The following is a 25,998-nucleotide window of genomic DNA, read 5'->3' as shown; positions in this document are numbered from 1 at the left end:
CTCTCTCTGCCAGATTATTCTGTTACTGATGATTACACCAGCTTAATTTCTCTTCCCTCCCATTTCTCTTCTGCTCCAGGTCATATCAGGTCAGTTCTTATCAGATAAGAAAATTGGCACATATGTAGAAGTGGATATGTATGGCTTGCCCACGGACACTATCCGAAAGGAATTCCGCACTCGCATGGTGATGAACAATGGACTCAATCCAGTTTACAATGAAGAATCATTTGTGTTTCGGAAGGTAGAGTGTTTTCCATGTGTCAGACTTGCTGCGCTAAGCTAGGGGCCACACGTTAGTCTAGAGAGGTTACACGATCTGCAGACAGTCATTTAACCCGACGCCTTCTTCCAGTGCAGATGTTCTGCAGCTGTCACGCAATGATGGTTTCTGTCTGTCCCTGTCCTCTCCGCTCTCCTTCCTCCCAGGAGGAGCCCACCTTCCCCACTGGGTGCCCGAGCAGTGTTCTCAGAGGGAGCCCCCAGGTAGACACCGTCACACGTGGGAGAGCTCCTCCCTGCCCTGGCCGCTAGTGCCCTGCAGTATTCCTTTGGCCAAGAGGATGGGTAGGATGTTGCGCCAATAAATGTCCTTCAGCGGGTCAGTTGATATTGTCCTGTGCCTCCAGAAAGTGTGGTCCCCATTGCTACTCACAGGTTCTGTGTATAATATGTTATTTTTGTTTTTTGGTTTTTATCATATTATACTTTGATCCTATGGGCTTCCCGAGTGACTCAATGGTAAAAAATCTGCCTGCAATGCAGGAGACACAGGTTCAATTCCTGGGTCAGGAAGAGCCCCTGGAGGAGGGTATAGCAACCCACTCCAATATTCTTGCCAAGAACATCCCGTGGACAGAGGAACCTGGCAGGTCACAGAGTCAACCACGGCTGAAGCGACTGAGCACACAGACAAATCAGCCATTCTCTATAATGATGCAGGTTTTAATCTTGTAACCGTTTTCTCCCATTTGTTTCTCTTTCATCGACGGAAGATGTATTGAAAAATCCATGCCCTGGCAGTCCTTTCTCAGAAATGCCTGTTTCTCTCTCACTTGTTCTGTTGTCATGACCAGAGTGCTTTCTTCCTTCTTCTTTGGCACAGGTTTTCCAAGTGTCTATTCCGTTTGTGTCTTACAACACAGACAGTCAACTTTTTATCTTAACAAAAATATGAATTATCAGCCTCAGAACTGGCTGACCAGTTTGCAGAACGCATATTACAGAAGATCAATATAGGTCAATGAATCAAGCCATTCTGAGATGTAGGCTTTTCCGAGTATGTGAATCCCGTTATCCATGCAACACCCTCCCCCTACCCTTTCACCTTCTCTTCTACAGTCAGCGTGTAGTGTGAGTTGCACACAGCTGTGAGGTGTCTTTTTCCTTCCTGGGTTTTTTAGTTTCTTGCAGCTGGATCTGTTGTCACTATGCCCAGTGTTTTGCACAAAGACAAATAATCCCTACCTACATTTCTGGAAATTCAGAAAGTTGATTTCAGGCTCTGTTTTTGATGCATAGGGAAATAGACTTGCTTTTTGCACGCAATATTACTAGCCCCAGAAACAAGATGCTAATTTGGGATCCTTTCCTGCTCTTCTGAAGTTACATTGCCTTTCATTGATACCAAGTGCTTTAACTTTATTTTCTTTCTTGCTTCTTTGCATGAATCTCACAGCATAAGCCCCATTCACCAAATGAGGAACAACACAGTGACTAAAGTTGGTTTCACCTTTTCATCTTGATGAACTGGAACTAAAGTATAACCTCTAGGCATAAATAAGCAGCCAGTTCATTGCCTAGCTTTAGACATAGTGCTCAAATCAGCTAAGGTGTCTTAGCTGCTTATTGCCAATAAATAGAAATTCTTGATTAAAAACATCAGATTTTCTTCTGTCATGTTGCTCTTCTATATCTAAATAGGGTTTCTGCTGTCTGAGCTCAGATGCTGTGTCCATGCATTCGGGTTGGGGATGACAAGAGGAGATGTCTTGTGCTGTGTGTGCTCAGCCACTGAGTCGTGTCTGACTCTTTGTGACCCCCTGGTCTATAGACTGCTGGGCTCCTCTGTCCATGGAATTTTCCAGGCAAGAATACTGGAGCAGGTTGCCATTTCCTTCTCCAGGGCATCTTTCTGACCCAAGGGTCAAACCCACATCTCTTGAGTCTCCTGCATTGATAGGCAGGTTCTTTACCACCATGCCACCTGGGAAGACTGGATGTCTTGGGTATATGTTAATGTTTCTAGCTGTCCCATCTTTATTTGATATCCCAAAATGTGTTAAAAACTGAGGAGCGCAAAGAAAAATAATACAAATTTATATATAAATTGTCTTTTATACATGAGGCATTTCTTCAAAGATACTTTCCATATTCTCAGAAACAGAGCTCGATGTCAGAAGCAGCCCAGTAGTAGACAGATCAAAGGATTTGAAATCAGGTAGCCCAGGATCTAGACCCAGCTGTCAGTGACCATCTTTGACATAAGGGAAAGTCACTTTTCCTCTCCAGGTCTCTTGTAGCTCACCCATTATGTAGGTGGGAATGGGGCAAGATGGCAAGGGTTGGATTAGCCATCTTTTCTATCCATTCATTCCATCTGAAATTTTCAGGGAGTGACTTCTAGGAAACCTGTTCCCCTTGTCTTTCTCAATGTTGTGAGCACTGTAACTTATATAGTATGCTTTAGGAATGTAAGTCGACCATCAGCTTATTTGCACCATAAAGGAACCTTTCCGAGCAGTATGAGTATGGTCCAGATTCCTGGCGTTGTAATTCTTGGGAGCTGTGTTCCACAGATCAGTGCCAAGTGTCGTTGTGTGTCTGCAGGTGATCCTCCCTGACCTGGCTGTCTTGAGGATTGCCGTGTATGATGACAACAACAAGCTGATAGGCCAGAGGATTCTGCCCCTGGACGGCCTCCAAGCAGGCTATCGACACGTATCCCTCCGAAATGAGGGCAATAAACCTTTATCGCTGCCAACCATTTTCTGCAATATTGTCCTAAAAACATATGTGCCTGATGGGTTCGGAGGTAAGTCAAACTTTTAGGTACAGAATATTTTTGTGTATATGTTTTTCCCCTAAATTTCAAGATTATAAGCTATTTCACCAATGGTTTAAAAAAAAGTCTGTTCCCACCAATGCTGCCAACCCTGTGGGCTTAAAGAAATAAGGCATAAATAGTTACCTCAGGTTTCCTAGCAAGAAATGAAAAGGCAAGTCTAGATTACCTTTAAAGATCTTTATTTAAAAATACTGTCATTTTATGTTTTTTCAACTTTCACATATATGTTTCACATATATGTCTGTGAAGAATGCATTTCTACCATCATTCAAAGGGGGAAAGGCGTGAATAATATAGAACCATAGACTTCAGTTGGTTTCATTAAAAGGTTTAAATTGAACTCCATTATCAACATTCCTGGACTTTCCCCCAAAATCTACAGGGGAGTTCAATTTCACAAAAAATTCCTAGTCATCAGCCCATGAAAGACCACCTTCGGTTATACCAAAGACATCAATGAAAGTGAAAGTGAAAATTGCTCAGTAATGTCTGACTCTTTATGGCCCCATGGACTTCTCTATGTGACCCCATGGACCCCATGGAATTCTCCAGGCCAGAATACTAGAGTAGGTACCCTTTCCCTTCTCCAGGGGATCTTCCCAACCAGGGATAGAACCCAGATCTCCCTCATTGCAGGCAGATTCTTTACCAGCTGAGCCCCCAGGGAAGCCCAAGAATACTGGAGTGCTTTAACTTTAAGATCCCTTCTCTGGCAGATCTTCCCAACCCAGGAATTGAACAGGGTCTCCTGGAATACAGGCAGATTCTTTACCAACTGAACTATCAGGGAAGCCTAAAGTCATCAATGGGAGGAATCAAAAGTTGGACCAAGTCTTAAAGTGAAAATGAAAGTCACTCAGTCATGTCTGACTCTTTGCAACCCCATGGACGGTAGTCCATGGAATTCTCCAGGCAAGAATACTGGAGTGGGTAGCCTTTCCCTTCTCCAGGGGATTTTCCCAACCCAGAGATCGAACCCAGGTCTGCCACATTGCAGGTGGATTCTTTACCGGCTGAGCCACAAGGGAAGCCCAAAAATACTGGAGTGCTTTAAGATCCCTTCTCTAGCAGATCTTCCCAACCCAGGGATTGAACCCAGGTATCCCACATTGCAGGCAGATTCTTTACCAACTGAGCTCTCAGGGAAGCCCCAAGTCATAGGATTCTGGTAAACCCACATATTAACTTTTTATAACCCCCAACTGAGCCAAGAGCATTAAAGGAAAACAAAGATCCTCTATATTCTCAGAGTGCGTTAAATCATAAAGAAACAATAGTACAGCAAAGTATATCAAATTAACAAGGGTTCAAGTCCTGACTCTCCACTGATAGCCAGGTGACCTTGAGATAGTGTTATCACCTGTCCTCACCCCCCACCCCATATTCTGGCCTGTAAAGGTACTAATACTGTTTCCCTCACAGCATCCTTGTGATGTGTGCTTATGTGTGTGCACAGGTGTGTGTGGCTCTAAATGCAACTCAGTTTCTGTGCTATACTGGTTTGTGGAGCTTTGGGTTATTTTGTTTTGTGTTTTTAATAATGCAGTCTTCTCTGGAGGGCAGAGTTTCTACAACCAATATTCAGAATTAACACCAATTGTGGGTTCCATAAGTAAAGTCAGCCATGAGGATTTTTCAATTGCAAAATTGAGAGGAAAGATTCCTTCCTCCTTCGCTTTGTCTTTTCTTAAAAAAGGAAGCCTATTACAGGTTATAACACAGAGTAACAGTTATGAGCACGTGGCAGAGGCTGGGATGGGGTGCTGTGGGCCGGGTGAGCAGGACAGAAAGGAGACATGCGTGGGTGTTGAGCAGCATGTGATGGCCACGGGGCATCAGCAGATGGATTCAGTCTTGTTCCACATATTTGCACTTAGAAAGCAGTGGTGCGTAATACCTAGTACATTTTAAAAATAGTTATATAAATAAATGGAAGACTTAAAGGTTTTGCCTTTACACGTGTTACTTTTCAAATGAAACTCTAGTTCATTCTAGGGAAATGGGCTATTCGAATAAAATAGGGAAAGAGAACAGTTTTTTGAGCTCCTGCTTTGTGCCAAGTGCTTTACAAAAATGGAGTCCAGAAATGTGAAATTGTTTAGAATGGATGTGAGCATATGCAGGTGTATCCGTGTTTAGCATGTAGTTTATGGCTAGTGTCGATATTTATAAGTATTGATTCACATCTTTAAAAATAGTCTTGTAACTATTCTTTCCTAAGGTGTCATTGTAGTATTTCTCTCTGAAGATATTGAAATTTCTGTACTACATTATCTTTGATGGAATTCTGCAACTGATGTCTTAACCTCAGATTTGATGACAGATTCAAAGACTGTTTATTCAGAATTCTCTGGCCGTTTCTCACATATGTGAAGAAACTAAGGACAGACATTCTGAGGGTTTATTTAAGGAACTTACCTGAAAATAAGAATATGAGAACTTTTTCCAAATTTTCAGTCTTCTTAACAGCCTCTTGATTCCCACAGTGTGTTTATATTTCATGTGCTTAACTAACCTCCCACATTCAAGTCTGAACATTTATGTGCTGAAGGAGCACGCCAGGCGGTCAGTAGACCCCTGTTCCCTAGAACATTTTCAGTCTTTGCTGATTCTATAGGAAAAAGTTCAAAATGAAATTCTGCACCATTGCACTTCAGCAGTTTCTGGGGGAAAAAAAAGAAAGTGGTCGATAAATATCTCCAGATTTTTATGTAGCTACAGAAAGAAAATATGGATGCCTTCATTTATTCTACTAATGTGTTTAGCAGGTTTTACTCTGTAAAAAGCAATGTAGCTACATATCGGAAAAAAATTCTGATGACATAAAAAATTTTAAAAGGGTCATTCATCCAGTGCCCAGAATGAACTCTGTTAACTTATAGGTCTCTACTTCCTATCTCATTATTCTCTTTACTTTTTTTAAAAAAATGGATCTTACTGTGGTGTCTCATTTACATTCATATTTAAGAGGGAATTTTTTTCATTATTTTTAGAGTATTTTCCCCATTTCTTGACATATTTTTATTGTCTGCTTGAGATTCCATTTTATGTATGCTATAATTTATCATGTTATTAATGTATTGAAGTCAATTCTACTTTTCTTTCTTATGAACAATATTGCATCTAAGAACCCTAAATGTAAAACTTTGGGAATATTAGTGATTATTTCCTACAGATGAATTCTTTCAAGTGGATTTGTTGCATCAAGAAGTGTATATGTATTTAAAGGTCTAGATTGTTGTTGTTTTTCAGGTACTAAATTGTGACGACTCTTTGTGACCCTATGGGTTGTAGCCTGCCAGGCTCCTCTGTCCTCCACCATCTCCCAGAGTTTGTTCAAATGCACTTTAGTGATGTTATCCACCATCTCATCCTCTGCCACCCACTTCTCCTATTGCCTTCCGTCTTTCCCAGCATCAAGGACTTTTCCAGCGAGTCAGCTCTATGCATCAGGTGGCCAAAGAATTGGAGCATCAGCTTTAGCATCTGTCCTTCCAATGAATATTCAGGGTTGATTTCCTTTAGGATTAACTGGTTTGATCTCCTTGCAGTTCAAGGGACTCTCAAGAATCATCTCCAGCACCATAATTTGAAACCATCAGTTCTTCAGCACTCAGCCTTTTTTATAGTCTGACTCATATCCATACATGTCTGCTGGTAAAACAATACTTTGATTATATGGACCTTTGTCAGCAAAGTGATGTGTGCTTTTTAATACTCTGTCCAGGTTTGTCATAGCTTTCCTTCCAAGAAGCAAGCAAGCATCTTTTAATTTCATGGCTACAGTCACTGTCTGCAATGATTTTGGAGTTCAAGAAAATGAAATCTGTCACTGTTTCCACTTTTTCCCTATCTATTTGCCATGAAGTGATGGGACTGGATGCCATGATCTTAGTTTTTTGAATGTTGAGTTTTAAGCCAACTTTATTCCCCACTTCTTTCCCACTCATCAAGAGGCTCTTTAGTTCCTCTTTACTTTCTGCCATTAGAATAGTATCATCTGCATATCTGAGGTTGTTGATATGGCTCTTGGCAATCTTGATTCCAGTTTGTGATTCATCCAGCCTGGCATTTTGCATGATGTACTCTGCATAGACATTAAGCAGGTAACAATATATAGCCTTGTCATACTCCTTTCCCAATTTTGAACCAGTCCATTATTCCATGTCTGGTTCTAACTGTTGCATCTTTACCTGCATACAGGTTTCTCAGAAGACAAGTAATGTGGTCTGATATTCCCATCTCTTTAAGCATTTTCCACAGTTTGTTGTAATCCACACAGTCAAAGGCTTTAGCATAGTCAATGAAGCAGAAGTAGACATTTTTCTGGAATTGCTTTGCTTTCTCTATGATCCAGTGAATGTTGGCAATTTGTATCTCTGGTTCTTCTTCCTCTTCTAAACTGTACATCTAGAAGTTCTCAGTCAACGTACTGTTGAAGCCTAGCTTGAAGGATTTTGAGCATAGTCTTACTAGCAAGTGAAATGCGTGCAGTTGTCCAGTAGTTTGAGCATTCTTTAGCATTACCCTTCTTTGTGATTGGAATGAAAACTGACCTTTTCCAGTCCTTTGGCCACTGCAGAGTTTTCCAAATTTCCTGACATATTAAGTACAGGACTTTAACAGCATCATCTTTTAGGATTTGAAATAGCTCAGCTGGAATTCCATCACCTCCACTAGCCTTGTTCATACTAATAGTAATGCTTCCTAAGGCTTACTTGACTTCACACTCCAGGATGTCTGGCTCTAGGTGAGTGATCAGATTATCATGGTTATCTAGGTCATTAAGACTTGTTTTGTATTGTCCTTCTGTGCATTCTTGCCACCTCTTCTTGATCTCTTCTGCTTCTGTTAGGTCCTTACCATTTCTGTCCTTTATCGTGCCTATCCTTGCTTGAAATATTCCCTCGGTATCTCTAATTTTCTTGAAGAGATCTCTAGTCTTTCCCATTCTATTTCTTTGCATTGTTCACTTAAAAAGACTTTCTTATCTCACCTTGCTATTTTCTGAAACTCTCCATTCAGATGGGTATATCTTCTTCCCCTTTCTCCCTTCCCTTTTGCTTCACTTCTTTCCTCAGCTATTTGTAAAGCCTCCTCAGACAACCACTTTGCCTTCTTTCATTTCTTGTTCTTGGGGATGGTTTTGGTCACCACATCCTGTAGAATGTTACAAGCCTTGATCCATAGTTTTTCAGGCACTCTGTCTACCAAATCTAATCCCCTGAATCCATTCATTATCTCCACTATATAATCATATGGGATTTGATTTAGGTCATAGTGGCCAAGTGGCTTTCCCTATTTTCTTCAAATTAAGCTTGAATTTTGCAATAAGGTGCACATGATCTGAGCCACAGTCAGCTCCAGCTCTTGTTCTTACTGTATGTATAGAGCTTCTCCATCTTTGGCTGCAAAGAACATAATCAATCTGATTTTAGTACTGACCATCTGGTGATGTCCATGTGTAGAGTCTTCTCTGTGTTGTTGGAAAAAGTTGTTTGCTATGACCAGCATGTTCTCTTGACAAAACTCTGTTAGCCTTTGCCCTGCTTCATCTTGTACTCCAAGGCCAGACTTGCCTGTTCCTCTGGGTATCTCTTGACTTCATGATTTTGCATTCCAGTCCCCTATGATGAAAAGGGCATCTTTTTGGGTGTTAGTTCTAGAAGATGTGTAGGTCTTTAAAGAACTAGTCAACTTCAGCTTCTTCAGCATCAGTGGTGGGAGCATAGACTTGGATTACTGTGATGTTGAATGGTTTGCCTTGGAAAGGAACTGAGATCATTCTGTCATTTTTTAGTTTGCACCCAACTACTGCATTTCAGACTCTTTTGTTGACTGTGATGGCTACTCCATTTCCTCTAAGGGATTCTTGCCCACAGTAGTAGATATAATGGTCATCTGAATTAAATTCACCCATTCCAGTTGATTTTTGTTCACCAAGTCCTTAAGGTATCAATGTTCAATCTTGCCATGTCTTGCTTAACCATGTCCAATTTACCTTGATTCATGGACCTAACATTCCAGGTTCCTATGTAATATTGTTCTTCACAGCTTCAGACTTGACTTTTACCACCAGTCACATCCACAACTGAGCATTATTTCCACTTTGGCCCAGGCATTTCATTCTTTCTGGAGCTATTAGTGATAGCCTCTGCTCTTCCCCAGTAGCATATTGGACACCTTCTAACCTGGGGAACTCATCTTGCAGTGTCATGTCTTTTTGCCATTTTGTACTGTTCATGGAGTTCTCATGGCAAAAAGTCTAGAGTGGGTTGCCATCTCCTCCCGTGGACCGCGATTTGTCAGAACTCTTCACCATGACGCATCTAGCACAGGTGCCCCTGTGTGACCTGGCTCGTAGCTTCCGTGAGTTACACAGGCCCCTTTGCCACACCAGGCAGTGATCCATGAAAGGGATAGAAATGGCCCTCAACCCCAAAATAGCTGGTATTTTTAAAAAATACAAATGAGACTTCTGTTAAGACCAGAAGAAAGGAGCAAGCGAGAAAAGGCAGACTGATTTATTTTTAAAAAGACAGGTTCCAGAGCTAAGTATCTGGGAAATTTTAGCTCGCTCCTGTGGGTTTGTACAGTTATAACTTGGTGTGCATACACCCCTTCCCTGTTAGATGTTCGGTGTGACTGGTCCCTAGACAAGCCTGTTCACACTCCGTCCTTGCTAATCCACAGTTAAAATTAGCTCTTGCTACACCGGTTTGCCCTGTGGAGCACTGAGCTACACAGTGGGGTGGCCAGGCACAGCGTCCCCCCAATGTGTGGGACGACGCCCCGTGAAATGTCAGACTGGCACCGAAGAAAGATCCCAGGTTTACTTGAATATGCAACACTTTGACCGAGAACATGTAGCACTCTGGCCAAGAATATGCCAGATTTGTTTAACTGCTGCCTGAAATAATTTTTTTTCCAGGCTGAGGCAAGGAAAAAATGAATAACATTTTCAGAGTTATGCAAGGCTATAGAAGTATGATATATTTGAGGCATGGCTTCTTACTTTCTGGTTATACATCATTTTAAATGTGATTATTAAAATCAGTTTCTTTGATAGGCAATATAAATATTTGAATGTAAATAATATATGTATGTATATTGCCTGTCAAAGAAGGAAACTGATTTTTATGTGCCTGTACATATGTGTGTATACAAAGTATATATTTAAAACTCAAACGTATATGTCTCTGATCAGAGGAGAAACTGAGCTACAATAGAAAAATAATCTAAAGGTGGGTGGGACAGGCGCTGGCTCCCTAATCCTGAGCCCTTTGTCCTTGGTCGGATAATTTTGGCAAAGCTGTCCCAGATATGCAGTAGCCTTCTGCCACCTGCCACCACGTGGCAAAATTATGTGTTATAGAAGTATCTAATTCACTATTCAGAACTTCCAGGAATGATCACCTGTTTCAAATAGCCGGCTAACCTAAGTCTGGCTCAAGCATTTAGCCCTTTTCAGTCTCCTTTTTGTGTCTTGTGATTGAATTTCAACAAGCCTTATATACACTTTGTGTAATTTTGTTGCCATTTGACCATGAACACTGTTGTGCTTAGTCATGCTCAGTGGTGTCCGACTCTTTGCGACCCCATGGACCTTAGCTTGCCAGGCTCCTCTGTCCATGGGATTCTCCAGGCAAGAATTCTGGAGTGGCTTGCCATGCCCTCCTCCAGGGGAACTTCCCAACCCAAGAATCGACCCAGGTCTCCCACTTTGTAGGCAGATTCTTTATTGTCTGAGCCACCAGGGAAACCAAAGAATACTATTAGACTGAATTTATTATTGAATTCTATTCTATTGCATGTTGTCAGTTTTTTAAATGAATGTGTAACTGCAAATAAGATATCCCATTAAAACTCCAACGATAAAGCAGAGTTTCAGGATCTGGAGATATAACTTCCCAGCAGTTTCTAAAAGTGTTAATACTGGTAATAGAAGATAGATTTAAGTAATGATATTCATCCAACTAGTGTATAAATCTGAAGCATCTTATTTTGTTGTATAATTGAGGCTACCTCTACATAATCCTACAGCAGATGGTGGACCAGGGCCTCTCAGTCAGCTTGTCCATTAGTACAAAATGACATGCGACTTCATTTACAGGATGTTTTGTAGCTATATTTTATAAAATTCTAGGTCAGAATTATGTACAATCAGTCCTCCCGGCTGAGGTCAAGACATTGCCACAGTAAACAGGAAGAATACCACAGAATTTATGTTCACGTTCCCCAAGATGGACTCATGGCCTGACCTGGGAATGTCCAGAGGCTGATGGGGTCTCCTTAACAATGATAAAGCTTTGTGAGCTGAAGCACACATGAAAGATGGACACCCAAGAATTTAAGTAGCAGAATTTTTATTTCTCAATCTCTTTGGTAAACAGATTTACCACAAACTGGTAGACTTGAAAGAATAGAAACTTATTCTCTCACAGTTCTGGAAGCCAGAAGTTTGAAACCAAGGAGCTGGCAAGGCCATGCTCCCTCTAGAGACCTGAAAAAATCCTTCCTTTTCTCTTCACAGCATCTCATGTTTGCTGCAGTCTGCCTCCACCAAAACCTGGCCTTTCTTCTTTTTATTTCTGTATGTCCTCTTCTCTTCTTATAAATACACTAGTCATGGGATTTAGGACCAGGCCTGATCCAGAATGATCTCATCTCAGTTCTTAACTGATCACATGTGCAAAGACTCTATTAGTTAATAGAATCATAAGTGGATGCTGAATTTTGTGAAAAGTTATTCTGCATCTGTTGAAATGATCATGTTACTTTTATTCTTCAGTTTGTTAATGTAATCCGTCATGCTGATTTGCAGATATTGAGCCATCTTTGCATCGCGGGCATAAATCCCAATGATCATGGTATATGATCTTTTCAATGTATTGTTGAATTTGATTTGCTAATATTTTCTTGAAGATTTTCGTATCTATGTGCATCAGTGATATTGGCCTATGATCTTTTTTGTGTGATTCTCTGTCTGGTTTCGGTATTAGGGTGAGGCTGGCCTTGTAGAATGAGTTCAGAAATATTCTTCCCTCTGAAATTTTTTGGCTAGTTTGAGAAAAATAGGTGTTGACTCTTCTCTAAATGTTTGGTAGAATTCACCCATGAAGCCCTCTGGTCCTAGACTTTAGTTTGTATGGAGTTTTTTATTATTATTATTGTTATTGATTTCATTGCTAGTAATTGGTTTGTTTACATTTTTTATTTCTTTTTCTTTCAGTCTTGAGAGTTTTCACATTTCTGGAGATTTATTCATTTCTTCTAGGCTGCCCATTTTATTGGTGTGTGTATAGGTGTCCATAGTAATTTCTTGTGATCTTTTGTATTTCTGTGGTGTCAGTTATAACTTCTCTTCTTTCATTTTTTATTTTATGGCTCTTTTTTTTAAATTATCACTCTTTCTTTTTTTGTGAGTGACTTAAGTTTATTTTATTAATCTTTTCAAAGAACCAGCTCTTAGCAGATTATACAATGTTAACTAAACCATGTGAAATAAGTATTCATATGGAAAATTTTCACAAAAAGGAAAGAAGCTTGGTTAGGATGGAAGAATTATGTATCATTTCATTCTTTAATAATCTGTTTTATTAGTTTTGTATTTAGCTTTAAGTGATTAAAGAATTGTTATTACTACTGGAAGGACTACGAGTTGCCCTTCAAAAATGTCATATGCTTTCTTCAGTGATATTGATATATTGATTGTATATCATTAATAATAAGCAAGCATTTATTTTCTAACAAGCCAGTCCCATGGGTCGTCCATTAAAACATGCTGGTGGGAAAACAAGGCAAAGTTGATCCCACATGGGAGAATGTGGGGAGACCACGTCCTATAGATCTTCTCAAAGGAAAGGTGGGCAAGTTCAGGGGGACCATCTGTGCTTTGCTTTGCCCCCTAAGAGTGTGGACGGTGGAAAGAGGAGGCATCTGTGAGTCAGACAAACACGAGTCCTTGGTGAGTTTAGCACCACAACAAGCAACCAGGCTCTCTCTGCCTCCAAACAATCTGTATGAGGTTGTAGCACCTCCTGAACTGTATTCACAAGAATATGTATTCAAGAAAAAGTCATGCCTTAGAGCTAAGTGACATATGAGAAAGTGTTGGAATATGGGACATTTTATAGGATACCTGACCTGTCTCCTCCATAAGTCTATGCATTAAGAACAATAAACTGTAGAATCCTTTCTAGGTTAAAAAAAACATTTAAGAGACATAGGTATCAGAGACATAGTGCAGATTTTGTATCTTGACTGAAACAAACTAGTTGTAAATAAGGGGAAATTTTGTTGTTCATTCGCTAAGTCCAACTCTTTGAGACGCCGTGGACTGCAACACACCAGCCCTCTCAGTCTTCCACTATCTTCAGCAGTTTGCTCAAATTCATGTCCATTGAGTCGGTGATGCTATCTAACTATCCCACCCTCTGCCACCCCCTTCTCCTTTTGCCTTCAATCTTTCCCACCATTGGGGTCTTTTCCTGTTAGATAGGCCATGTATTATATCATAGTAAGGAATTAGTGCAAATTTTGTTCATACTGGTAAGGTTGGCCCTGAAAAAAATCTCCCTTCTTCAGAAATAATTAGGAGTGAAACATTATGATGTCTGGAATTTGCCTTAAAATATTTCAGCAGAGAAAAAAGAGAGAAAGAAGAAAAAGGAATCTTAGAGGAAGGAAGTATGGCAAACTGTTCATAATTGTTGGGACTTTATCATCAATATATGGGGAGTTATTTTATTTGTCTCTCTATTTTTGCGCACGTTGGAAAATTTCCATGATAAAAGAGTTCCTGTCCTCTGTGTTCAGTCGTGTCTGACTCTTTGCAACCCCTTGGACTGTAGCCTGCCAGCCTCCTCTGTCCTTGGAATTTTCCAGGCAAGAATATTGCATTGGATTGCCATTTCCTTCTTCAGGGTATCTTCCCAACCCAGGGATTGAACCCACGTCTGCAGTATCTCCTGTATTGGCAGGCAGATTCTTTACCACTGGTACCACCAACATAGATAAATACATTCCTTGAATATTACCTTCCAAAAACTTCTGTGATTTTTCCTGAGCAAGCTTTAAGGGCTAATTTGTTAATATTCCCCATTGTAAGTCAAAGATTTCTCAGGGGCTCTGAGTAATAACTAGAATCAAACCTTCTCATCCACTCCCAACAGGAGGAAAAATTCCATGAAGAGCAATTTGGCAAGGACTCCCAAAAGGACAAATACCTTTATGCATCATTCTGACTTCCAGAAACTTATTCTATGAGCACAGGCAAAAATATACCATGACATGTTCACAGACATTCCCCGGAGTACTGTTTATAATGTCAGTGAGCTGGAAATAATGGAGTGGTCCATCAAGAAGAAGCTAGTTAGGCAAATTATGGCCAATCAACAGATGGACTATTTAAGTAGCCCTTAAAAATAATGTAGGAGATCTGTATTGCTGATATGGAAGTGTTTTTAAGACATGTGAAATTAAACAAAAAAAACAGGTATAAAAAACTATGAACCTGTAAAGCAATTACCCTCCAATTAAAAATAAATAAAACTTTTTAAAGAGTAAAAAAAATCTTTAAAGAAAGATGAAGAAAAATAAGGATAACGTGAAGTTTCAAGTTTGATGCAGCACATACTTTTACAACTTGGTCATCACAGACAAAAAGAGGGCAGGGCAGCTGAAGCAGCCCCTGCCCCCACGTCAGGCAGTGACGGAGCTGAAATGAAGCAGGCATGTTGATGTGAACTGCATTAACACTTTAATAATTTTAAAAATAGCATTTCTAGAAAAAAAAACTACTATGAACCCATTCGAGGTTTTAAAAGATAGAAAGATGTAAGAGATGGGGAGCAGTAGTTACCTGCTGGATGTGGCATGGGTGGGAGAAAAGACGTTTACTTTTTGTTTTATATATTTGAATGTTTAACTTGTGTGTATACTATTTTCCATTTTAAAAGAGAAAAAATGTAAGAAAAATTTTAAAAATCATACGAATGTAATTAGGAAGGTGATTCTGCTAGGGGGAAATTTTTTAATGTACAACTTTTAAAAGTTGTAGGTGTACTGTTTTAAGGTTATAAAAATAAGGATTCCTTCTATAGTACTGACAAATTATGCAAAATTATGTGAAAGTCTATTTGAAAATACTTGGAACTCTTCTAATGAAGTTATATAAAAGATGAAACTTTGCATGCAAGTTATAGCAGAGAAAACACTGGAGAAATATTTCTTTCTATCTACATGGAATTAATACTGGCTTTAAAGATGCATTAGCTTCTGTATCTTATAAGACTATGCTGGTGGCATCTACTGTGCTCCAGGTACTTATTCACTGAACATTTCCAGTGTTGCTCCTGCACTGTGAACAGGGTGAGTGCTATCAGTTCTAATTTTCATACAAAGAAACTGAGTCTGGAAGCGTTGATCACCTTATTCAAAGTCGCACAAGTTCAGCATCAGACCCCAAAGCCATTCACTTAGCTTGCCTTGTCTCCCTGTCTTCTTTATTTGGGAAAAAATTAGAGGGAAATTAAGAAAATGATCTGGCCTTTTATTCTTGCCCTTCCTTATTTTTGCTTTCAGCAACTAACTTTTTCTAGCCTTGTTTTATGTCCTAGGAGAAGGTACATGACAGAAGGCGTTATGGGAGTTGGAGATTATGAGTGGTTTATTAGCTGAATTTTCCTAGGTGTTTCAGTAAAATAGAGAATTCACAGCTCAGTGACTTTTTTTCCCTGCAGATATTGTGGATGCTTTATCAGATCCAAAGAAATTTCTTTCCATTACGGAAAAGAGAGCGGATCAAATGAGAGCTATGGGCATTGAAACTGTAAGTAGCAACAGTCAATTAAGACAGGTAGCAATGGCCAATTAAAGACAGCTGAGTTGGGAAGTTGTCTAACTGATTACAAGAGTAAGACCAAGTCATAAATTAATAGAATAAGTTCAAAAGTGGTTTTTGAAACTGAACTTTCATTTCAACAAAGCAGTTTCAAAAGTCTGTGAGGATGTAGCATATTTAATAAAATGTGACCCACTTCATTACTATGGTTTCACTCACATCTGGGGACCCTGGCCCCATTAGAAATGAAATGGAAACACCCATAATGCTTTTAGGAACATTTAAATATAGGATGCTTTTGTGATACGTTGAAATACCAGTTCACCTAAATCAGTGAATAAATAAAACTGGCATTTACTATTGTTTACTTTTTACTAGTTTTATATCCAACCTTCAATGCCAGTGTACCATTGTGGGGTTTCATGCCTTGTTTTTCAAGTTCCCCTTACTCCTCAGTTTAGAATAGAAACAGAAATCTCTCCAGTAGCTTGAAAAAAGAAGGTATAGCCTGCTTATGACAAAGAAGCTTCACCTGCTTTCCTTGGCCTTCCTCTTTTGGCTCAGATCTGAGGAAACCGTATGTTTACTCCTGAAGCAAAGATCTATATAGGGAGTAAAGGCTAGGATACAGAGGAGCAGTTGATGGTACAGACTGGGTTCAATAGAAGGGAGAATGCGCAAGACATCTGACTTCTAGGTGGCATTCATTTGGGTCAAGATAAGCATTTCTGTTCCAGAGTGACATCGCCGATGTGCCCAGTGACACTTCAAAGAACGACAAGAAAGGGAAGGCCAACACAGCCAAAGCTAGTGTGACCCCTCAGAGCAGCTCGGAGCTCAGGCCAACCGCCACAGCTGCCCTGGGGGCCGGCCTGGAGGCCAAGAAAGGTAAGAGAGGGTTGTCTGGGCTCCTTATCTGTTCCAGCAGTTTTCCAAACTTTGATGCAGATATTTAGAACTGTTAGTTTTGCCAGTGTTCAGGGCTCCATAAAACTCAAGAGCAGCAGGTTTTCTGTGGGTTGAACAAATTGCTCAATTTCTCTGAGTGGTTAACAGGAAAGCAGTGTTTCATTTGCTAGATCCCCTGCACCATAGTTAATACCACATACAACATCAGTAGACCTAGAAATGTTGAAATTTGGTACTCTTTTTGTGAGGAAAAAAAAGGCATTCACAGAGTGAGCATAGCAAAATCATTCCCTCTCTCCCGCAGGTACCACCATAAGCATGAGCAGTAAGTTCATGAACCAGCAGAATAATGATTGTTCCTGACATTCCTAGATCCCCTTTTTGCTAATTTTGCCCCATGGGTTGATATTCAGCATCCATGATTATTTATTTGTTAAGTTATCAGATGGGCATCTGAAGGCCAGTTCTCTGTGGTTACCTGTAGATGTAATGGAAGAGCATAAGAGGTTGCATTACAAAGAATTACATGTTCCATGTGCTGGTATCCAGTCGATGTATAGGGGAATAACTGTATTGATTATTTAAAGTTGATTTCCATTCTTGTTGTTCAGGCATCCATTCTGATTGGATGGTCTCCATTCCATATGATAATTAAATATTTTAAATATCCTCCTTGACCATGAATCATTTACAAAACTCAGTTTTGTTACTTTAAGAATTTCTCTTTTTCCTAATGGTCTTCTCCTCAGTATAAATATCTCCCATTTATATGTGAATTCAGCATCTTTGGTGTAAGACAGCCAAGCTGTCCGTGTACGTAAGCACACACAGTGCTGCAGTTTAAGGTAAGAAATGACAGGCTTTCCTTAACTGAGGCAGCATGGTAATTTAGCAGGAGATTCAATGTGCATTGAGCTTTGAGAAACAAATTAGGAAATGAGATGGCACAAAAGCAGCCCGAATTGTGCTCTGCAGCCGCATGCCTGTTCCTCCCTGGAGAGAACATGGAACAAGGTCATGATGCAGGATATGGGCTTTCCATCCAGCACTGTCTTTCTTAACATCAGCCTCTCAGGCAGAGACAGGCAGTGGAAAATGGGAGAGTTTTTGTTTAGTTAAAGGTCTTGTGTCATGCTCACCAGCACAGAAAGACATTAGTTAGTGGCCTGAAAAAGCAGTGTGACCAGCTTAGAGATGAGAAATGGAATATTTCCTGCCACATCAGTAAACAAAGGATGTCACAGGCATCAGCAGTTGTAGCCTCCAATGACTGGGAGCTGGTGAGCCCTGAGGGAACTCTGGAAGGAAAGAATACCTGCCATCCAGCAGCCATCAGACTGCAGCCACTCCTTATGGTGAGCCCCAAGGAAACTCAGGATGTGAAAACACAGGATACTGGAACCAGATAGCTGAGGTACATGTGAAAGGAGTGATTTCAGTGAGCCCAGACCCTTCTAATACATAGGAAAGTGCTGAATTTCTTGACTTGACATACCTGGTTTCTTTAAATAACAGTCACCTTTTGTCATTCAGACTACCTGCCCTTTGTTGCAAAACCCCCTAGCTCCTCCCTTCACCTACTTGGAGCAGTTTTTCAGAGCTCTCTGAACTGCTCTCTCCCACACTGCTGTCCTCATTTTGCCCCCAAATAAAGCCTAACTTGCAACTCAACATGTTGTACAGATTTTTTCAACACAAAACACAGAAGTGATCCTAGTTCTAGCAGGGACCATGACTGTGTTCAGAACTGTTTCACTTCTGGTCCAAATAAGATTACACAGGAAGGAGCCACTGGAAGAAGCTCTCCTTTCCCCTCCTCCCCTAGGCCAACACCCTAAGTAAGAGGGTCTACACACTGATTCATTTTGGCCTTTTGTTCAGGAGACTTGGGAGCCTCCTCTAAGGCACAGTGGTCAGTTCTACGAGAAATGCCTTCACAGCTTCAGGAACCTCACAATGAAACAGGCTTTCACACTGTGGCCAGGTGGTGTTCATGAGGGCTGACTGCCTAGAAATGGGAGGAAGGGGGTCCCTTCCAGCCAGGGATCAGACGAGACTCAAGGATAGGATCCTAACTGAGCTGGGCCTTGAAACCCAGGTCTGACATGAGCAGGGAGAGAAGGTGGAGGAGCCCAGGCAGAGACCAAGGCCACACAGGAAGCAGCCGGGGTCAGAAAGGGGCAGAGCGAGTCTGATCTGGAGATGGCCTAGGACCACCTGAGGATGGAGAGTGACCCCCAAGGGTTTTTACAAGGATTAGTACAGCCTTGGTGGGAATAGTCTTTAAAAAGAGGGAATAAGTGATAAGGGCCAGTGAAGAATTAGGGTATATATGCCTCTAATTTAACACTTAACCACATTGTATTTATATTATATTTACTCATGTGATATTTATGTAACATGATAATAACTAGAAAAAGGAGTTATTGCAGGCAAGACCACTCCTCTGTCATCCAGTATGACCCTGGAACCATGCCTAGTGAAGATCTAGAGTCTTTTCTCTGGAAGTAAATGGCTGGTGAATGAACAAGCCGTGCTAACAGCAAGGAGAGCCTGGATGAGGCTGGATGTACTCAGAGGGAGAGGAAGCATGGAAATCAGTCGGTGACTTGGGTGTCGGCTTTAGGGGGAAGAAGGTAACTCAGGGACTTCAAGCACAGGTCACAGAAAGAGACGGTACCATTGAGTGAAGCTGATAACTCAAGAGGAGGGACAGTTTTGGGTAAGATGAGTCTTGTCCTGGACATCATCAAGCTGTTGGGGGTGCATCTGGGCAGAAACATGCAACAGCAAAACTATGGTAGGTCAAGAGGAGGGAGATGGGAGAAAGGGGAAGAGAGAGGATGTGAGACTGCTTAGAAAGATAGCAGGAATGGAAACAAACAAACAAAAAAAGAAAGATTTGCAAGAAGAATGAGTTTGAGAAAGTAGTGTAGACAGTCCAGAGAAGTTAAAACTGCATAGTTACTGTTGAATCAGGAATGCTTGGGTGATGAGAGTGGAAACCAGGTTAGAAAAATTGATGATTGAAGATATGAAATGGTTGCTGTGGAGAACACTTGCATGTTGGTGGGAGCCAGTGAAGAGGAGAGGGAAAATGCCAGAGAGGGGTGTACAGAGAAACAGGCTCTGAGGGAGAGCTGAATTGAGAGAAGGGGAGCGGTCCCGCTGCATGAGAAAGGAAGAAAGGTGTCCTGTCTGAGCCACGAAGAAGAATTGAAGAGAAGTCCTATGTCAGGAAGGAAGCGTCAGGTGGCGCCCAGCAGCATCTGCTGTGAATGTCTGTGATCATGACGGGCTCTGAAGCTCTACAGGGTTCTATTAGACACACGGCCCAATAGTAATAACTGCACTAGTGCTGCTTGATGTTCTTCTTTAATTTTAAGATTAAGCAATTGAGAAAACTCAACTAGTTGATCTCCAAATTACAGTTTGAGAGAAAAGAAGTCATTTTTAATGAGCTGTATTGATAAAAACAAAAACCGTATGTACTGAAACTTCAACTATTTAAAATCTTTGGGGCCCAAAATTTGCAAATTCACCCCTACTTTCACACCAGGGAAACCTGGAGACCTACACAGTCTGATACAGAAGCCACAGGCCACATGTGGCTTTTTAGGCTTAAAACTAAAAACTTGAGCATCTCAGGTGCCCTGGACAGTTCACAGATGGAACATATTCACTCTCACTGGAAGTCCTATTAGACAAGCTGCTCTGAGTGTAGAGATGGAGCCAGGCCTGTACCAGTTCCTGTTCTGTAGAGTGTGGTTTTTTCCCCTAACTTCCTAAACCTTTCATAGAAACTAACATTTTTACAATGTGTCTTTCTCTTAAAAAAAAAAAAAAAGCAAAACCAGGGTTGAGGGAGGTTTGTGTTTTCATGTTATTGTTGTTGTTTAGTCACTAAGTCATATCCAACTCTTTTGCAACCCCATGGAATGTAGCTTGCCAGGCTCCTCTGTCCATGAGATTTTCCAGGCAAGAATACTGGAGTGGGTTGCCATTTCCTTCTCCAAGGGATCTTCCAAACCCAGGGATCAAACCCGCGTCTCCTGCATTGGCAGGTGGATTCTTTACACTGAGCCACCTAGGAAGCCCTTCTGTTTTCATAGGGTCCTGTTAATCAAGATTTCATTGAACCAAGACCAGAAAACAGTCTCAGCGGACTAGATCAGACTCTTAGTATTTGTTAGGGCTCTAGAGCACCTTGCATGCCTCCCAATTCTGTGTGTTCATTTTACAGAAGACAGAAAAGAGACCCAAAGATAGGGAGCTCTTTGCAATGTCAGGATAGACCTCCATGGCCTGCAGTAAAGCCAGGAATTAGCTTGTGATGTCAGACCTCAGAGATCAGAGAAGAGACCCATGATCCCTTGACATCCCTATCACAAAGTGTTAGAGATCTGAAGACTGATTTCTCTCTGCCGTGACTCTTTTACTGTCCTTACCACCCTCAGCCTGGATGTACATGTCTTCTTAAAATGAGTGCAACTGAAAAACAAGACCCTAGAATTTGATACCTGTCTTTCTTGAGTATCTCACACTTAGCCTTTAAGATTCTAATGGAAATCTATAGAATGCACATTCATCTTCTTTACCTAAGATGAAAATCTGCAGTCAAACAGAATGCGTTTTGGGTTTCGCCTGCAAGTGTGGTTGCCATGACAACACCTGGCTTAGCATCACTCCCAACAGCAGGATGACTTAGTGTGTTACTCTAGGTGCTCATGACTGCGTCCTGTTCTACACTGATTTGATTTCATTATTTTCTGTATGTTAAGGGCACTCCTGGGCTTACTAGCGTATCACTTAAATGCTAGAATTAAATTCAGTAAAGGAAAGGGGCTGAAAACAATGTTAAGCTGGCAAAAGAGTTGGTAGTTAGTGGACTGATAGGATGCTAACAGCGACTGTAATAGATGCTGTTGTGCCTGGTCAGAGCTCCTTCATGGGGCTGGCGCCCGTCCTTCAGCGGGGAGGGACACTGGCGGACTGCCAGCCCCAGCTGCACTTTTCTCCCTAGGTTTGCCCTCAGACCTTGGGAGTTCTCTTGTCTGGAAATGCCTAGAGGGTTTTGTAAAACTTCTGACACTTTAACTGAGTGATCTGGGGTTACACAAGCCCTGTCTCCTTACCTCAAGGTAGAATAACCCTGGAGGGCCATTTATGCTAACAACTTGCAGGATCAGACTAAAGCTGGATTTCATCCAGGAAGACCCCCAGGTTTCTTCTTCTACCCTATAGTGCTTCTCTCACCCCCAGGGGTTTCTCCTGAGAGCCCTTCCGCATAAATCACATGCACATAAACCCTCTTCTCAGTCTCTGCTTGTAGGGGACCTGACCTCAGGCCAGAAAGGTTTCAGGTAAGTGTCTAGTTAATTGTCCTGGAATAGGAAACCAAGATGTTTACAGCCTTAACATGCGTAAAGCTGCTTCAATGTCTTTAGATGTGATTTCAAAGCTGAATTTGATATGATTGTTTATTCTAATTACACAGTGACTTTTTGTTTAATATAAACAGTAACTTTGTTTCAGGTATTGAACTGATCCCTCAAGTGAGGATAGAAGATTTAAAGCAGATGAAGGTAAAGTTGCTGGGTCATATTGCCAGCACTCTTTTGTTCTATAGGTGAAGCGGTTGTATTTTTGTTTCTCACTGGCTTTAATCATTGTGGTAGTACTACACAAAACTTATTTGCTTTTTCCACAGGCTTACTTGAAGCATTTAAAGAAACAGCAGAAAGAGCTCAATTCTTTAAAGAAGAAACATGCAAAGGTACACTGTTTTGTGTGTGCGGGCAGCATGAGTGTGCCGCTCTGGATGCTGGTTTCTGTGTTTTCCCCTTTAAGCTCTCTGATGGAAGCAGCTCAGCCAAAAAAGCTGCTGAGAAACTGATACCAGCCAACTGGCCAGCAGGACCTTCATTTTAACTGGTTAGAAATGAAATTTTAAAAGATATTCCATTTGGTATTGTCGGTCACTGATTTCTAATCTGCATTTCTAATGGTTATTTCAGAAGCATAACAAAGCTTCACCCTTTTCAAACTTGTTGAGTAATATGACAAAATTGTTGAGTAATATCTGTCACCTGACTATTGAAAACCAACTCATAGTCTTAGCTTCTGGGTACTAAAATTCTTTGAGTCTCTAGCAAACAGTTTGCCACACACAGTGCATCAGGAGAGATGCCGGTCAGCTCCAAACTTCTCAGCCAGGGGACCTGGAGAGAGCTCTTCTTACTTCCCCCATTATGTAAACTCTGCTTGGTGGCCTACTTCTGAAATATTGTTGTTCCTACTTATAGGAAGTGGTCTTTGGACAGTAATCATGACCCCATGCACTGCAGCACAGGCTTCCCTGTCCTTCACCATCTCCTGGAGTTTACTCAAACTCATGTCCATCAAGTTGGTGATGTCATCCAACCATCTCATCCTCTGTCATCCCCTTCTCCTCCTGCCTTCAACCTTTCACAGCATCAGGGTCTTTTCTAATGATTCAGCACTTCACATCAGGTGGCCAAAGTTATTGGAGCTTCAGCTTCAGCATCAGACCTTCCAGTGAATATTCAGAACTGATTTCCTTTAGGATTGACTGGTTTGATCTCTTTACAGTCCAAAGGACTCTCAAGGGTCTTCTCCAACACCACAGTTCAAAAGCATCAATTCTTCAGCACTCAGCCTTCTTTATGGTTCAACTCTCATATCCATACATGACTACCAGCAAAACCATAGCTTTGACTATACAGACATTTGTTAGCAGAGTAATGCTTTTTAATACGCTGTATAGGTTTGTCATAGCTTTTCTTCCAAGGAGCAAGTGTCTTTTAGTTTCATGGCTGCAATCACCATCTGCAGTGATTTTGCAGCCTAAGAAAATAAAGTCTGTCACTGTTTCTATTGTTTCCCCATCTATTTGCCATGAAGTGATGGAACCAGATGCCATGATGTTAGTTTTTTGAATGTTGAGTTTTAAGTCAGCTTTTTCACTCTCCTCTTTCACTTTCATCAAGAGGCTCTTTAGTTCCTCTTCACTTTCTGCCATAAGGCTGGTGTCATTTGCATATATGAGGTTATTGATATTTCTCCCTGTGATCATGATTCTAGCTTGTGCTTCATCCAGCCCAGCATTTTGCATGGTGTACTCTGCCTATAAGTTAAATAAGCAGGGTGACAATATACAGCCTTGACGTACTCCTTTCCCAACTTGGAACCAACCCGTTGTTCCATGTCCAGTTCTAACTGTTGCTTCTTGACCTGCATACAGATTTCTCAGGAGGCAGGTAAAGTGGTCTGGTATTCTCATCTCTTGAAGAATTTTCCACAGTTTGTTGTGATCCACATAGTCAAAGGCTTTAATGTAGTCAATGAAACAGAAGCAGATGTTTTTCTGAAATTATCTTGCTTTCTCTATGATCCTATGGATGTCATCAATTTGATTTCTGTTTCCTCTGCCTTTTCCAAATCCACCTTGAACATCTGAAAGTTCTCGGTTCACATACTGTAGAAGCCTAACTTGGAGAATTTGGGGCATTACTTTACTAGCATGTGAGATGAGTACAATTGTGTGGTAGTTTGAACATTCTTTGACATTGTCTTTCTTTGGGATCTGAATGAAAACTGACCTTTTCCAGTCCTGTAGCCACTGCTGAGTTTTCCAAATTTGCTGGCCTATTGAGTGCAGCACTTTAACAGCATCATTTAAGGTTTGAAATAGAAATCCAAGATTTGAAAGAATCCAAGTTTCCTTCATTTGTCAAAACAACCTTGAGCTTCTTGGAGCCCCACATTATAATAGAACCAAAACTTAAAAGGAGATTTTAAATCTCCGTAAATCCTTCCATCTAAATCTGTGTGAACTTTCATAACAGCCTTAGTGTACCTTTTTTGGAGGAAGCCTTCTAAATTCCTTAGGTCACATCATAGAGCCATATTGCACAGTGCTTGCCCAATGCTTTTCAGAATGCTTTTTGGAAGCATTTCTCAGCAGGCAAATGCATTTCATGACTTGTTTTCCATATCCACATGTACTTCAGAAGTTTAAGTCACAAATGTATGATTATAAACTTATGAATGAATTCCTTCTCTGACATTAAATACACAGGGGACCCTCTTTTCTATTCAGCCTGCTTTGCCAGTATAATTACCAAACTCAGAATTCTATAATCTTTTGTATAAAGCTACTATTACTAATAAGGCTGATGTTTATTTAATGCCACTTTTTTGCTATATATTTTATATACATTCTTTTTTTTTTTTTTTTTAATTTTTTTATTAGTTGGAGGCTAATTACTTCACAACATTTCAGTGGGTTTTGTCATACATTGATATGAATCAGCCATAGATTTACACTTATTCCCCATCCCGATCCCCCCTCCCTATATATTTTATATACATTCTTAAATCCTCACAATGTGCTTGAAACCCAAATCATTCCATCCACATGTCAAGCATGAATGAAATGAAATTCAGAGAAGCGAGTTCCTTGCCAACAGCAAGACAACTGGTTTATGCTAGTTGTAACTGAAGTGCTTTTCATCTATTTTCACTCTCCCGAAGCCTTTGCAAATAATTATTTTCAAATAATTAAACCTTCCTCTCTACAAACTTTCTGTAATTTTTGAGTCTATAGTAGTTCCCTAATACTTCCCACTATCTCATCTGAGCCAACTTTTAAGATTAAGGCTATATAGGAATATTTACTTGCCTAATATATACTGAGGTCTACTCAGCTAACACGTTTGTCCTTAAAAGTGAAAAGGGAGAAACTGATGAAGGAGGTGGGTGGATGGGGTTGAATCTGTTACCACAGGACACACTTAGTGCCTGATAGCCATTTGATCCTAACTCTGATTTTTCTTTCTGTCAGCACGTATCAAATGGTAAAACTAGCTAATATATACTGAGGTTTATTTAAGCATTTTTTCTTAGGTATTTTATAGCAATTATATAAAAGAGTACTTTAATTACATTAATGTATTACCTGTATCAATTAGCTTTTGCTGGGTAACAAACTACCCCCAAATGTAGTGAATTTGAAAGCAACCATTTATTTGGCTCATAATTTTGCGGGTCAGCAGTTTGGGCTGGGTTCTTCTGGTCTCGGCTAAGCTCACTCCTGTCTGCTGTCACGTGGCAGATGTGGGAAGCTGGATGACTTAGCAAGACCTCTGCTGAGTCC

At 40.7% G+C, this 25,998-nt stretch overlaps 1 protein-coding gene across 4 annotated transcripts in view; it reads left to right on the top strand.

Moving 5' to 3' along the window:
• The window catches only part of PLCB4 (phospholipase C beta 4), a 191,994-nt gene that overhangs the window by 132,832 nt on the left and 33,164 nt on the right, over positions 1 to 25,998 (top strand). For all 4 annotated transcript variants that reach the window (XM_043479654.1, XM_043479651.1, XM_043479653.1 and 1 more), the window contains 5 exons: positions 2,830 to 3,034; positions 15,811 to 15,899; positions 16,649 to 16,799; positions 22,356 to 22,405; positions 22,531 to 22,596. In XM_043479654.1, coding sequence (XP_043335589.1) covers positions 2,830 to 3,034; positions 15,811 to 15,899; positions 16,649 to 16,799; positions 22,356 to 22,405; positions 22,531 to 22,596 — 561 coding nt within the window. The remainder of the gene's footprint in view (positions 1 to 2,829; positions 3,035 to 15,810; positions 15,900 to 16,648; positions 16,800 to 22,355; positions 22,406 to 22,530; positions 22,597 to 25,998) is intronic.

Source organism: Cervus canadensis, chromosome 10 (genome assembly GCF_019320065.1).
Source record: "Cervus canadensis isolate Bull #8, Minnesota chromosome 10, ASM1932006v1, whole genome shotgun sequence".
Lineage (NCBI taxonomy): Eukaryota > Metazoa > Chordata > Mammalia > Artiodactyla > Cervidae > Cervus > Cervus canadensis.
The sequence above is the reverse complement of the archived record's forward strand: the minus strand, read 5'-3'. Positions and strand labels throughout refer to the sequence as shown.